Source organism: Siniperca chuatsi, linkage group LG17 (genome assembly GCF_020085105.1).
Source record: "Siniperca chuatsi isolate FFG_IHB_CAS linkage group LG17, ASM2008510v1, whole genome shotgun sequence".
NCBI classification, from domain to species: Eukaryota; Metazoa; Chordata; class Actinopteri; order Centrarchiformes; family Sinipercidae; genus Siniperca; species Siniperca chuatsi.
In genome coordinates, this window is record NC_058058.1 from 28,533,193 (window position 1) to 28,549,163 (window position 15,971).

The 15,971-nt window shown below is 39.7% G+C and overlaps 1 protein-coding gene across 4 annotated transcripts in view; it reads right to left on the reverse strand.

The window, feature by feature from the left end:
- Nucleotides 1–302: 302 nt before the first annotated feature.
- The window catches only part of gatad2b (GATA zinc finger domain containing 2B), a 61,274-nt gene continuing 45,605 nt past the window's right edge, over nucleotides 303–15,971 (reverse strand). For all 4 annotated transcript variants that reach the window (XM_044170552.1, XM_044170553.1, XM_044170554.1 and 1 more), the window contains 3 exons: nucleotides 15,527–15,637; nucleotides 14,202–14,412; nucleotides 303–7,208 (listed from right to left, as the gene is read on the reverse strand). In XM_044170552.1, the coding sequence (XP_044026487.1) occupies nucleotides 7,072–7,208; nucleotides 14,202–14,412; nucleotides 15,527–15,637 (459 nt within the window). In that variant the 3' untranslated portion in view covers nucleotides 303–7,071. The remainder of the gene's footprint in view (nucleotides 7,209–14,201; nucleotides 14,413–15,526; nucleotides 15,638–15,971) is intronic.

Here is a 15,971-nt window from a genome sequence, read left to right on the forward strand (position 1 = left end):
GATCCAACTTAATAGCCATTTTGGAGGCTGTAGTTTGTGCTGCACTGAGAGGCGTTTCTAATATTTAGTCCACCCATTCATGTCAATGACAGCTGAGTTAAGCAGACTGAAAGGTAGATTTGTTTAGAAAATTTGGGTGAAGAGTTAAATAAGTGACATTACAAGATAAATAGCTGATTGAGAATACTTGACAGTGTAATGAGACGCACAACAGTCTGAAACACTGTCCAGTGTTCCTGACAGAACAGTCTGTCTTCCTGTCCTATCACAAAAAGGTTAATGAAGTCACACTTGGAAGCAAATTGTTTCAACCTTTATTAAACATAGCTTGCAAGAGATAAATATTACAAAGTTATTTCCTCCAAAATTAGCTTATTTTTTCAATCAATGCATAATTGTCAATCAACTGGCAGTATTCAAACAGCATTATTTTCTTTTACTTTTTTGAAGACCGTTAAATATCAAGTATGTGCAAAAGGTCAGGATTGATGTAAGCAAAACAAAACGGACTTTAATTAGCCTCAGGTCGATTTCATCATCTGTTTCTGCTTCCTGTTTATTTCAACATTGTCAACATTATGCAAAAAGAAACTCTTCTACAGGTAAATTGAAAATTGATAAAACTGATTTTGCAATTAAATGTTTCCCTGCATTAGCAACAACAACTAATAGAAGATAAAACCAAACAGTAGAGGACCATACATGTTGTATGCTGGTGTTGGCAGGAAAAGTGATCACTGATTCAGGGTCAGCTCTTCTCAGGTCAAGCAGCAGCGGTGGCCATTTAACAAAAAAACATTGTATAAGGTCAGACCACCGCCTAACCACTGATGAAAGAGATTATGCATGGATGGAATATTTAGTGCCACACTTGTCCTCCAGAAATACCTTCTAGAGGACATTGTCTTACTTACCCCTACTAGTTCATAGGCATATGGATAATGTACTTGAAAAATGAGCAACATCTCTTTTCAAAATCAATGTCCCTGTTAACCTTAGTCACTGTGAACAGCTGGAACTTTTTTCTATCTAAGAAATAGTCCGTATGAGAACTGTTTCCAGTGTGGTTTGTGGATTCTTCAGAGCAACAGGGACACTGGAAACCATGGATTTTGGAAAGATTTGTTACTGCTGACTTTTTAAATGTCATCTTTCAATGCCAGTCTGCAGTATCAGCAAACCGATACATCAGTCTGACTCTGGATCAAACCATTAGTTCAGGAGGGTCCCTCAATTCTGTCCATCTAATCCAACACACACACAGTGAAACATTCAAAGTGCTTTTATCTAGAGCAAGTTCAGGAAACTATTATGTAAGAGACAAAGTTATTTCAAGTTCCAATGCCCCAAGAGGAAAAGAAAAGAAATGATCAGATGTGTAATGTGTACCAGACTGCAGACCCCGTCTGTCTGAACCAATGAGCACTTTCCTGCAAACTCTAACTAGTCCACAACCAAAGCAAATGCATTCAGGGAGACCGCTTCAAGAAGCGGGGAAATCCCAAACATTTTGCACATTTGTTACACAATAATACACAGTGATCACAAAACGAAATGACAAGCTTCACAATATTCATGGCTTTTTGTTTGCTTTTCTACACAATATACAACCATTTAATTTCTTTTTTCAGTACAAGGGAGGAAAAATGCTTATGTACAATAAGTCATTATTACTTCAAACCTAGCAAATATCGTGTCATTTATTTCATAGTCAATACATTTGTTTCTTTTTTTTTTTTTTAAACTGCAATAGAAAGAAAACAGAACTCAATTGAGACCTCAGAAAAAGAATGACTTTTGAAATCTAAAAATTGAAATTGGAAAAGAATCTGCAGTCCAAACACAAAGGTGTGTGGATGCATCTGCAAAAGAGCAAGAGACAGGAGCTTTTTTCTTCAAGCTTCAGCTTGGCAAAAGGAGATGCATGACAAAAACATTGCTAAAATCAAATTGTGAGTGAGTGGCAGTAAAAATTTACCCCAGACATTAAAAACACATGAAAATATATTTCTGCATCCAATTTCAACTGTTCCACCAACGGGAAAATCACTTTTTTTATATAATAAACAAAAATGATGTTTTCCAAGTGTAAACTTCAGTTTACATCTCTGAATCGAAATCCTAGGTAGTTTAATAGTCTTGGCCTAAGTCTTCCATTTCACTGGGTTGTTTTATCATCAGATCATTCTGCTGCAGTGACGGGCAGGTCTGGATTCCTCAAACAGACTTTCCTTGCATCATAACGTGATGAACCAGAACACATCCATCTGACAGTCGGGCTGGAAAAGACACCACCAACCACTGTGCATATATGGACAGTGGAACTGTAGCGATGCAGAGGGTAAGTGTAACGGTGACACAGATTCACATAAATGAATACACATGACGATGTGGAGATGTGCAGAGGCTGTGCATTTACACCACAAAACCTCTCAACCGTGTGGAGCTCCATCAAGGACATCCATTGGAGAACTAGTTAGCTATGAAATGTAGTCGAGGCTACAGAACCAGAGACACCTGAAAAGACTGTCGGAGTGTGGCTTACGATCAATTTAATAACATTATAGCAAAAGTGAGCAGTTTGAAAAGGCAGATATTTCTTGCAAACTATATATTACTGTGATACTATTGTCTTGGCTTGAGAACAGGTGATCATGAGAGAACTGAAGTCCTTGCCCTTTTTAAGCAAGCCTGTGCTCCACTAGCCTTGGCCAGACAATGTGATTTTCCCCACATCCCCACAACACATTCTGCTACTGCATTAGCTAGAAAAAACTGAGCACTTCATTCACAATTTCCCAGTTAAAGCGTAGAGTGTTTAGATTTTACTAGTAATTGGAAGAGCTGATAAAATTTAGTTTAGAACATGGACATAAAACCCCAGTATCACACTTTAGCTTTTCAGACAGCAATGAAGACAGAAGCCCTCCATGAGTGGAACAGAGGTGAACCCAGAAGTGTGGCTTTGTTAGCTAACTAGCTGGTGGGCTAATTCATAAAAAAAGGAACACTACTACTGCTAGCTTCTACTACTGTACAGACAGTAGTTATGTTTCAATCAAAGGCGTTGGCAAGACTGACCCGTTCCAGACACACACACTCTTAGATATGAAGTGCTTTAGTTTATTTTCCCATTTTATTCTTAGCAAGAAGCTAAAACTTATTTGTTGTTTAAAATGTTAAAAATGTATATTTTTAAAAAAGGGGTTTTAACTGCCACCTTAGGTTCTCTTGCTCTTTAGCTTCATCCTACATTTTTGCATCGCTTGCCACTCAGCAGAAAAAGCTTTAACAAGAATAGTCTACCGCCACGCTAGCTGTGTGGCTTTACTTTCGCATAGCAGTGCATTGAGCTAAATGCCAATGCCAGGATGCTAACATGCTCACAATGACAATGTTAACAAGGTAAGTAGCAGGTATACTGTTTACCATGTTCACCATCTGAGTTTAGCATGTTAGAATGCTAACATTTTCCAATTATCACTAAACACAAAGTACAGCTGAAGCTAATGAGAATGTCACTAGTTTTGCAGGTATTTGGTCATAAACCAAAGTACCTGACAAAGTGAAATGTTGGAACGCTGAGTGTCTGCACAAAGTTGTACAGAGGATTAAAAATTGAGTGTGAGTCTAGAATGAGTTGAGTGTAATGTAACCAGACATATGGTTAGATTATCCAAACACAAAAGTAATCAGTGACTGTTCCATTCACACACATTAACTGCACAGAAACTGAGAGATAAACATTTTGTCAGACACACATCAGCTGTTGCCCAGGAACTGAAGGAATCCAACATGGCTGCCAGAAGGCGTGTTAGGCCACTTGTAACCCTCTGCAACAATGTCGGTCTCATGTCAATGATGAACCTATGCCATGTTGTTTCACAGCATTACAATGTGGATGTTCTCTATGAACAGTTTATGTGCACCTGTGTGACATGGATTGAACCTTCCATAGGCGCCCTAAAATAAGTCACTAAAACAGTCTTTGCATGGTATTTTGCACATTTCCAAATCAGACAGAAGACTTCATAGGTTAAGTAGTGGCAATTGATAATTTGAGACTTCTTGGTAAACTGAGGCTTTCGCCTCTTTGTCAATTATTTGACTAATCGGACTGAAATGTGTTGGATGGTCACCTCAGAGCCCTGTGTGAACCGCCTGGTTCTCCCATCTCAAACCCAAAATGACTTCACAGCCTCTGTGTCCTGTGAGGACTCACCATGTTCCATGAATAATACTGCACATTTACTGAACACTGCTTGAAATGCCTGAGCTACTGCAAACTGGGAGCCCACGACTCCTGAGGAAACCAGTGAAGTGCTGTTAGTACACTTTACATTAGGGTTATGCTAATGTGGGTGATTTACAGCCAAAAATGACAGACTTAGACTTGACCTGAACATTTCCTTCTTGTTAGGGTTGTGTGAAAGTACACTCATTAAAACCCATTCCAATGAAATTCTTTAGATTGTAGTTAAGGTGCATTTCTGTGTCTAAACTGCCTGTCTCTTCTTTCCATTATTCCTGCTGATGTGTGCACAGTGTCAGTTTCTGCTGCCTTCAATTCAATTCAATTTTAGTTATATAGTGCCAATTCATAACAGAAGTTATCTCATTGCACTTTTCCTATAGAGCAGGTCTAGACCGAACTCTTTATAAGAATGTCTTCAACAGAACTAGATCATCTATCACAGGAAACACTAAGCCTTCATTTGTTTTGGTCAGGGTGGGTCTGACACAGTGAAGTTAAGTATTTTATATACTGTCTGTCAGTATGGCAGTACCAGAGTAGATCCAAGCAGATTCCCTATCAGCTCTGATGATGGATTTGTCTTGGATTGGGTCCAAAGACCTCTATTTCAGACCTTTAGGAATATGAAGTGGGATTGCTTTGGTGACACTGCATTGAAAAGGAGAATAACTTATTGCTGGGTTTTCCAGACAGTGAGTCAATGGGACCCTGTACTAATGCTGGTACATCTATTCAGGCCAGCAGCAGCTTATATACAGGCTGGGTCTCACACCTGCACACTGGGCACCAGGGATTTGGAAACTGACACTTGAGGTCCAACATTTACAGAGATCAACACTGGCAAAGTAAATTATGATTAAACCATTCATCATTCATTAAAACACACCTTGATGCAATCCACAATACTCAGGACATCTCCCCTGACTCTCTGGTCGGCCATCGGCTAGCATCCAGACCTTAGCCACTCTCAATTGTAACATTCTTTTCCTCTTTAAAAAAAATGTTTTTCCAATTGGAAATATGCAAAGTGCTCCTCTGGAGTGAGGCATCTTGTGTGCAGAGCATGCACACGATGATTGATCCATGTCTCTCCCATAAAAGATATAATCCACATCCTTTTTTCCTCTGAAGCTAGGTATCTACATAATCCATACAGATATTTTAATAGTTTCTGTTTTTAAGCTATGTTGATTATCGTCCCCGGGGGCTAATACCTCTCAGGTACGCCACCATTTCATTAGGAGACGCCGCAAAAAAACAAACAAATAAACAAACCAAAAAAAAAAAAGGGGGGGGCAACAATCAAAACAACGAAAAACCCAAATATAATAAGGAAAGGAACACAGATTTCTATATTTTTAAATGCAGTTTGGATGCACAAAATGTGCTTTCACCTTCATGTTCTTTTCACTTTCTCAAAGAACATGTGATTCCAAGAGGAGCTGCTGGGTAAACGGTTCAGTCTGTGCATACTGGATAACCAAACGTAATGGGGGGGAGAGACGACATTAAGGGGTAAGTGGGAGGTAATGAGATGGGATGGAAGCAGGAGGGAAAATCAACTTGTTTCTTTCTGAGTGGAGACCATCACCCCCCCCCCCCGTGAATACTAGGTGAGTTTGTAGATGACATCCTCCGGCTTATCAGCTCCCTCCTCGCTAGAGTCTGCAGCGACTGGTGGTCCGCTGAAGGTGCAGTCGGGACGTTGCTGCATCTGTCAGTCCTGATTAGTACAACTACAGTATGTCCCACGTACATCCGTCTGGTAACTGTTAAAATCTGTAACCGGGGAGGGCTGACATCTGAAATGAAGAAACTGATGATGACCTTTTGATAGGGAATGGTGGGAGCCCACTAGCAAAGGAAAAGGTTTTCCAAACTCTTGTCATATAGGATTCTCTTTTGTACACATTTGCATCTTTTGTCAGTCATTTCCAGTTAATGAGCTCTGATGGTATCAGGGGGTCTCCTCAAGATTTGGGGGTCTCTGTCCTGAACTCCATGTTGAACATGTCGGAACTTTAGCTGCGTATCAGTGTGAAAACAGCTCTTGAAACTGGCCCTTTTGACGAGATGATACAAGTGTGGGTGCTCTGCTCTCAATTTCATGCCTTCCCACACGTTCTCCATTTTCAGAATGGTTCTTCATCCTCTTTTCAAGCGCAAGCAGAGCAGTTACTAACTTAATATTCTGTCTTTGTTCCTATCAGTATTTTCCACTTTGTTACTTCAAGTTAGCGAGCTAACACTTTTTACAAAGCTTCAAAATTGTTAAACTTTATGTTGCATAGCAACCAGAATGCACCCTGTTGATCTTCTGTTACTAGCAATAGTCACATTAAGCTTTTTAATTGAGTGGAGAAAAAAATCTTATGTGATTGTGGCCTAAAGTGGCCCAACAATGATTCACTGTCACTCCCCTAAGTAAAAGGAGAGACAGCAGAGAAACAAAAAATGAACAAAAAACATTTATAAAAGAAAAAAGCATAATGACTAATAGTAACTGAAGCAAAAATGGTAGTTGCAGGTATAATAATATTGCTACCAACAGCGATAATAATGGGAATTATAATTGTTAAACAACGCTGACGAAGAAGATTTTTACTATAATAAGAACATTTGAGATGCACTGACAGTTTAGTGTCTTTGTCCGACTTGGTGGGTTTTCATGGGTTGGTTTAAGGTAGGCACACGGACAGGCACTGCATGCGATGGGAGGGTGGGGTGGGGATGTTGGTTGATCTGGGAGTGCTTCAGTATGGGGTAGGAGGGCAGGATGGGGGTGGCCTCAGAGGGGCAGGAGGGCTGGGTGGTGCTCATTTCTGTCCGGTGATGGACTGCGATATGGATCGAGGTGGGATCATGTCCAACAGGTACTCTCTCTGCCGGTCTGCTAAGCTGGAGCTCTTATGGGCTCCAACTGCCGCTGGGTTCAGATAGGCAATATTTAACCCTGTGGGAACAAGACAGACACATAAAGAGTATACCGTAAGGTCTATCAACAATTTACTTAAACTTTAGGCTGTGGAGTTTCCATAAACTCTTAAATAGTGGCCAGGGCCTTCATTTACTTCCAACTGCTGAGATAACCATTTCTTTATTTGAAACAAGGCTTCTATAAGATACATGCTGTAAGTCCTAATACTACTTGTTTCTAGTAAGTATATTTTTTTCATATTTTAAGATGTCTCCCTCTTTTCTGATCTGCTTAACACTTCCTCTCTGTTTACCTGTTATCTTACCTCATCATAACATCAAAACATACTCATCACTCTGCTGCACTCAGTTTATTTTTGACTGAAATACTGTTCTCACTCACTAATCAATTCCAGTCGGTTCTACTATTTTTTTTTTTGGTTCCGTGTTAAGATAATGTCAACAATAGCCAACACTTACTGCTAATGTTTTACATGAAAAACCCTCTAGCAACTCAAAGGGATTCCTTTTCCCTGCTTGGCTTTTAATTTGAAACATTGGCAGGAAGTGTTGGTTTCATTAACCCTAACACTGAACAATGAATACAAATTTAATACATAAATGAATGACAGACAAAGTAGAAGTGGTCAGTATTAATTAATGAATGGGAACAGTATATCTGCTGAAAAGAGAAAGTGTTCTAAGCAGAGTGATGAGTATGACATGGCTCTGTCGTAGTGATAGGATTAGTGCTGTGGAAATGGACATTATACTGAGCTATTAGTACAGGTATTTCCACCTAGCCTCAATCTTTTTAACTCGGGCTTTATTTCTTTACTTGAATTGGACATTGCTTAAATATTAGATTTAGTCAGAAATCTACTATCTTGTTCAAATATGTAACCACAAGACTAAAGTCTGCCTTTGGATCCACTTTGGATCCATAATTTTAAGTGAAGGTGAGCAGTCTGATGATTGTTACCAGTTTACGAAAATATGCAGAGAGGTTCAACTGACTGTAAAATCATCCTGGCTGCATCCGTTGATGTTGAGATATGCTGCATGGTGTAACATTAACAATGAAGTTATTGACAAATTTTCAAATCTGGTGAACACCTTTCCTCCATCCACCACTGGCTCAGTTGATGACCTTGTGGACAATTTTAATGATAAACTAAGATTCTCATTAGATACAGTTGCTCCTGCACAAACAAAAACAAGGCAATTCATTCGCAAATCACCGTGGCAAACTGCTAAAATTGGTCAGCTGAAGAGAAATTGTCAAAAAGCAGAGAGACCGTGGAGGAAACGCAAACTACATGTTCACATAGATATTTTTAAAGTTATAATTTACAATAATGGAGTCAGGAAAGAAAGAAAAGCCCATTTCTCAAATATCTCAGAAAACCAAAATAATCACAGGGTGCTTTTTCCCCACAATTGACAGTCTTCTAAATCCATCGCCTGCTCTCAGTCTTTAAAACAACTCATCAACTCTTCGATGCAAAGAATTTGCTTCATTTATTAAAGAAAAAATAGTCTCTATTAGAGCTGGCATTGTAAAGAGACACACCTGGGATCTCCCTGCTCGTGGTCCCCCTTCTATGATGTCATACTTTGATATGATGTCAGAAGACTCCATCAGTGAAGTAATTAGCAGTATGACGTCTTCCCTGTGTGTCCTAGACCCCATCCCAACAAAGCTGTTTAAATCCTGCTCCCATAGCCTCTCCCAAGAAACAAGTATAATAAACTCCTCTCTTAATTTAGGCATCTTCCCCACAGCTTTCAAGACATCAATGGTACAACCTCTCCTCTAGAAATCCAACCTAGATCACTCAGAGCTAAGCAATTATAGACCTATTTCTAATCTACCTTTCCTTGGCAAACCTTTTGAGAAAATTATTCTTCTAAAACAACAACGGCATTTTAGAAAAACTCCAATCTGGTCATCGAGCGATCCACAGCACAGAGACAGCACTACTGAAAACTGTAAATGACCTGAGAACTATTGTGGATGCAAATGATGTCGCTGTCCTTGTTGTCTTAGACCTCAGTGCAGCATTCGACTCCATCGACCACAAAATGTTAATTGACAGAGTTTTAGACAGTGTTTTAGCTTAGTTTCAGTCATATTTAACTGATAGTTTTTTGTCAGCCTGGGAGCTCATGTATCAGAGACTCAAAGTATTGATTATGGCATTCCTCAAGGAAGCATTCTCGGCCCAGTTTTGTTTTCATTATATATGCTCCCACTTGGGAACATTATTAACCATTGCCATGTCAATTATCATTTTTATGCTGGTGACACAATTGTACATCTTGGTCTCTCCAAATGACCCCAATGCACTGCATGCTCTCATTGCCAGTCTCTCTGACATTGTTTGGATGGGTAAAAACTTTTTAAAGCTAAATGAGGAAAAAAACTGAGATTCTATTAATAGGACCAAAAGCAGCACAGGAAAAACTGCACTCAGTGCTTGGTGGCCTAAACAAACAGGTTAAATCTAACATCACAAACCTGGGAGTGATTTTAGATCCTGATTTACTTTCTCATTTTAACAAGGTCATTAAACATTCTTTTTCATCAAAGTCTATAAGAAAATCTTTTTACAGCTAGTTCAGATTACTGTAATTCACTTTTTACTGGAGTCTATAACTTCAAAACAAAGACAATGGATCACATCGCACCAGTATTTAAGACACTGCACTGGCTACCTGTATCTTTTAGAATTGATTTTAAAGTTCTTTTACTTTTTTATAAAGCTTTAAATGAGCTTGCTACATCAGAGACTCTCTCTCATTTTATGTTCCATGCCAGATCACTAAGGTTCTCCACCGCTTTTCTTTTAAATGTTCCTTATGTGTCCTATGAAAGTACTGGTGAAATTGCCTCCTGTTCTAATGCCCATAAACTATATACAGTGGGTATACAGGGTCTGAATACTTATGACCATGTGATATTTCAGTTTTTCTTTTTTAATAAATTTGCATAAATGTCTACATTTCTGTTTTTTTTCTGTCAAGATGGGGTGCTGAATGCACATTAATGAGAAATAAAATGAACTTTTTGATTTTAACAAATGGCTGCAATGAAACAAAGAAATAAAATTTAAAGGGGTCTGAATACTTTCCACTGTAAATAAAGCTGAGTATGAGTTGATGTTATGTATACGTTATGTATAATGTTTTGCAGTAAACATAAAGTACAGCTGAGGCTGATGGAAATGTCATTAGTTCTGCAGGTATTTGGTCATAAACCAAAGTACTGGACCAGCTGGAATTTTGTCCTGATGGTGGCACTAGATGAAAAGTCAGGGGATGTCTGTACAAAATTTCATGGCAATCAATCAATCTAATAATTGTTGAAATATTTTAGTCTGCATCAAAGTGGTGGACAGTGCCATTAAATGGCCCAGTTTGTGAAATACAGTGGAAATGCAAGAACCACCTAGTATCAAAGCCTCACAAGTTCTTAAAAGTTCAAGTAATGGGAAAAACAGGTTACAGTTCTTATAGTGATAAAGGACTAAATGTGAACATTTGAGTAGGAGATATCGCCGTACCTCCCTTCCATCATCTAACTATAAAAGGAAGGAATCTCTGTCTGTCTGTCTGTCTGTGTTTTCTCGACAAACCGTTCATGTGATTGACTTCACACTTGGTGGGTGTATCCCTGAGGACCTAATGGAGTGCAGTCGAATTTGGTGCAATTTAGCTAGATGGTGGCGCTAAAACAATGACCTTTATGTTTTGGCCTGATTCCAAATTTGGTACATTCTGGACCAAGCCGGAAAAAGTTACTTATTTGGATTTTTGATATTCCATATACAGGTGTGCTATAGCTGGCCCTCAAAGTTTGCTTAAATGCGGTGGGCGGGATATATTACAAAAAATGTCTTATCTCCTGAACGTTTTATGCTATTGCAACTGCATTTGGTGGACATGTATAGATATGATGTCTGAGTGACCATAACAAATATGAGGCCATTTGGCCAATAGGTAGTGCTGTAGTAGCATCATCTAACTATAAAGGAAGGAATCTCTGTCTGTCTGTTTGTATGTATGTATGTGTGTGTGTATGACGGTCCTTTGCATATCTCAAGAACCGTTCATCCGATTGACTTCATGCTTGGCGGGTATACTGCTGAAGACCCAAGGGAGTGCGGTGTCGAGTGTCAAGTCGATCGGATGAGCAGCCATACCGCGGTTCTTGACAACGCTGCAAGCCGCACTTCCAAGGGTACGCCCCCTGAACGGCCACTGCTCTAGTCATTGGGGATATGAGAGCTCTGGCTAATAAGATGGCCCTGGTGAGGAGTCAGAGGGCATATCGGGAGTGCTGTGTAATTTGTTTCATTGGGACCAGTGCTATCTTCTATGCTGCCATGTGCTGAGGCCAGAGCATGAGGGTGAGAGACGCTATCAGTGATTGGAGGAAGAGTTGAGCTGGACTCTCTGGAGGCGGTGACGGAGAAGAGGATACTGTCCAAGTTGGTTAGCAGTCTGAACGTCGTCTCCCACCCCCTCCACGACATTCTGGTTGAGAAGAGGAGCGTCTTCAGCCAAAGACTTAAACCCCCAAGGTGTTCCATCGAGCGGCACAGGAGATCATTCCTGCCGGTGGCCATCAAACTGTTCAACTCAGCCCTGCTCTGTCTCAGAGTGGACATCAGTGAACTGGGAGGCTGCTGAGGTTTTACTGGACTCGCTAACTGGACTTACAATTACATTTTCCATAACTTCTGGCACAGTGCAATACACATCTTTGTAACTTTTAACTTATAATTACATTCATTTTGCACACCGTACTGCAATTTGCACACTTGTAGGCATGCACATGCTTAAAAAGGGCATGCTTTTTTACTTTGATGTTACTTGTGTTTGACATTTGTTTTGCACTATTCTTTGTACTGAGTGGTTTGTTCGTGTACTGCTGCTGTGACATGCAAATTCCCTCCAGGGATAAATAAAGTATCTATCCACCTCTCTATTGGATATATCCCAAGCCAAATATAAGGATCGGTATCGGGGGGGCAATCCGGACATACAGTGGTGTGAAAAAGTGTTTGCCCCCTTCCTGATTTCATATTTTTTTGCATGTTTGTCACACTTAAATGTTTCAGATCATCAAACTAATTTAAATATTAGTCAAAGATAACACAAGTAAACACAAAATGCAGTTTTTAAAAGAAGGTTGTTATTATTAAGGAAAACAAAATCCAAACCTACATGGCCCTGTGTGAAAAAGTGATTGCCCCCTAAACCTAATAACTGGTTGGGCCACCCTTAGCAGCAACAACTGCAATCAAGCGTTTGCGATAACTTGCAAAGAGTCTTTTACAGCGCTGTGGAGGAATTTTGGCCCACTCATCTTTGCAGAATTGTTGTAATGCAGCCACATTTCGAGCATGAACTGCCTTATTAAGGTCATGCCACAGCATCTCAATAGGATTCAGGTCAGGACTTTGACTAGGCCACTCCAAAGTCTTCCTTTTGTTCTTCTTCAGCCATTCAGACACCCCACAACAACATCCAAAGAACTGCAGGCCTCACTTGTCTCAGTTAAGGTCAGTGTTCATGAATCCACCATAAGAAATAAATCTGTACCAAAATCCTTTACTCTGTGTTTTCCTTAACGACAGAAAAAGGAAAACGCAGTTGCATACAGCGCAGCATTTCGCTGCATATGCAAGAGAATATGGCCTCACCGGTGCAAGTGACTGAGCTCAAACAGAGAGGTTGGCAAAATGCAAAACTCTAACTAACAAATCTGTCATCTTTTCTCTCTCTCTCATTAGCAAAGAGCAGCAGTGTACAAGACATTCATGTCCCAGCTTCTCATTTCTAGCCGGTGCTGACCTTTATTTTAACTAGTTAAAATGACAAATGTCTCTAGCAGCAGGTCATATCAGCTGTCAATTCAATTTATTTTATTTATACACCACCAATTCATAACAAGAGTTATCTCATTGCACTTTTCCTATAGAGCAGGTCTAGACTATACTCTTTATAATATTATTCACAGAGACCCAACAAATCCCACCATGAGTAAGAACTTGGCGACAGTGGCAAGGAAAAACTTCCTTTTAACAGGCAGAAACCTCGAGCAGAACCAGACTCAATGGTGGGCTGCCGGTTGAGTGAGTGAGAAAATTCCACATAGAATTTTAAAATAATAATAATGTAATTAACAGTAATTCTGTAAGTAACTTGAATCAGAATCAGAAATACTAATCCCCGTAGGTTACAAGCTCGCTTTATGGACTGTATACACTATAAACAGGTATAAATAAATTAAGTAACATGTTGGTATAAGTATAAGATAAACTTGTCTAATCTGGTAGATGGTGAAGTACAGTATAAATACAATGTCACTAATTATGTAATAAATAATAGCGCATGTACTGTCAAGTAATTAATATCCGTCATAAATAAGAAAAACTAACAAGGAAAACTTGTCTGATGACAGAACTAAATGGTAAATGGACTGTGCACCTTTCTAATCTTTCTGCAGTCAAAGCGCTGTCTCATCTATTGTCTGGTTAAACTGAGTGTCTGCACTCAGCCAAAGATCATTTGTGAGGGAAGAAGCTCCACTCTGTAACACCACTGTACAATCAGAGTAGTGTTTCTGTAGTTCCAACAACTCCAACAGAAGGAGACGTCTTCTCTCTAGCTGATCGATTCACGTCAATTTCAGGAGTCACATTCTACAGTTAAACTTTTATTCATATCAGATCAGTAATTCAGTTATAAACTTTAGTTAGTTTTGAATCAGGTCCGTCACTATTTGGATCAAGTAGCTCATGATAAATAAGGTGTGTCAGATTTAGTAGCTGTTATTTCAATGTGTCAGATACATATTTAAATCAACATGTAGGTAAATATAAGTGTCAGATGAGACTCGGCATCAGCAGATAATATTAAAGGACTCGGATCAGGGGCCAAAAAAACATGATTGAAACATCCCTTGTGAACATAAGATGAATCAGGCACACAAACACACAGTAGGCCTAAGATACTATACCTGGGATGTTGTAGATCTGGCGACGGCTGTCATGCTGCAGTCTATTGCTGCTACTGCTGCTGCTGCTGCTGCTGCTGCCACAGTGCTTGGCACTAGTCATTCCCATGAGGCTGCTGGCCACTGACAGCTGGGAGGCCTGGGCAAAGTTGGACAGGACACCTCGCGCCGAGTTGGACAGACCTCGCTGCAGGGAGGCCTGAGGTTGGGGAGCCTGAAGACAGTACAGACATCCCATTAACTTCACCATTACTACAACACAGTGCACAAATTACACAGTGACCGTTAGCAGATGCAGTGCATTACTGGATTTAGTCAATTATCAAGTACAAATACCAGAGATTTGCTGATTACAGCTTAAAACAAGCTTAGTTAGGGTGCATTTCTTTGTTTCATGTCATGAATTTGGGCTATTAATCCTTGTGGGGGTCTTGTAACGGCAGCGGCAGATGGCCGCCCACCCTGTGTCTGGTTCTGCTTGATGTTTCTGCCTCTTAAAAGGAATTTTTTTCTTGCCACTGTCGCCAAAGTGCTTGCTCATGGTGGGAATTGATGGGTCTATAAAGAGTACAGTCTAGACCTGCTCTAAAAGAAAAGTGCAATGAGATAACTTCTGTTATGAATTGGTGCTATATAAATAAAACTGAATTGAATTAACTTGTTAGGACCAGTGACGTTTAATACATAGTTCCCACACCTTCTTAAACATCAAATTCAAGGACTTTTCAGGCCCAATTCCCTCAAATTCAAGGACCCAACATGGCATAGTTTGAGACATGGATCAAGGTTAATAACTGTTACAACACTGATAATTTTAACAATGAGAACTAGCAGTCTTTACAGAAGCTCACAGACAAATAAAAAGAGAGGCTTGAATGTGTGAACACTTCTCATCTGTGCTGTGTTACAGTGATGTTACTTTTAGTAAAACAAAAATATCAGAACTTCAATCCTATTCTTGCACAAAATATATACATTCAAGCACTTTCAGTGACCCATGTCTATTTACAAAAACTTGATTTTTTCGCCTCAAATTCACAAACTTTCAAGGATCCATGAGATCCCTGTCAATAGACAACTCAATAGTCAATTAATTGAAAAAATAATCAATATTCACTGATAAAAAGTGAATATAATTGTTAATGGTAGCCCTACTTTATACAGAGCTGATACATGAGCGTTGTTCATCATGAATTCATCATGAGCAGTTTTTTTCAAAACCTGGTTTTGACCATCATTCCAACTTACAGGCAGACAAACGTACTAATATTATAACACAAGTGAAGGCACGTGTAAGGCGCACTGTCAGATGGCATGCTGCAGTGTACCTGGCGGAGAGCATGATGTCGGATCATGGTGTCAGTCTTGGAGGCGTTGGGGCCAGTAGGGGCCGAGCTGGGAGAGAGGGCTGCCTGCTGCTGCAGCCTCTGTTCAATCTCCTGACATGGAGGCACACGCACATTTAGGAATTCACATGGATTAGTACATTCACAAACATACATTAATTTACTCCTTGTGGCAAATGGTAGTTTGAAAGCTGTACTGAAAACCTTGTCAGACAACGCTACCAGATGTGTTGGTGAGTTTTTGGCAGGATAAGAAAAATGACAAAAGCTCTTAAAAAAAAAAAAAAAAAAAAAAAAAAAAAAAAAAAGTCAGTCTCGCAGAAACGCAGAGTGCATTAAAAACACTAGGGCATATGTGTGAGCATAGTGCTTTTCAGCTTGCATTCGTTCACTGAAATACAGCAATGTTTCTCCTAAGTGACTGCAC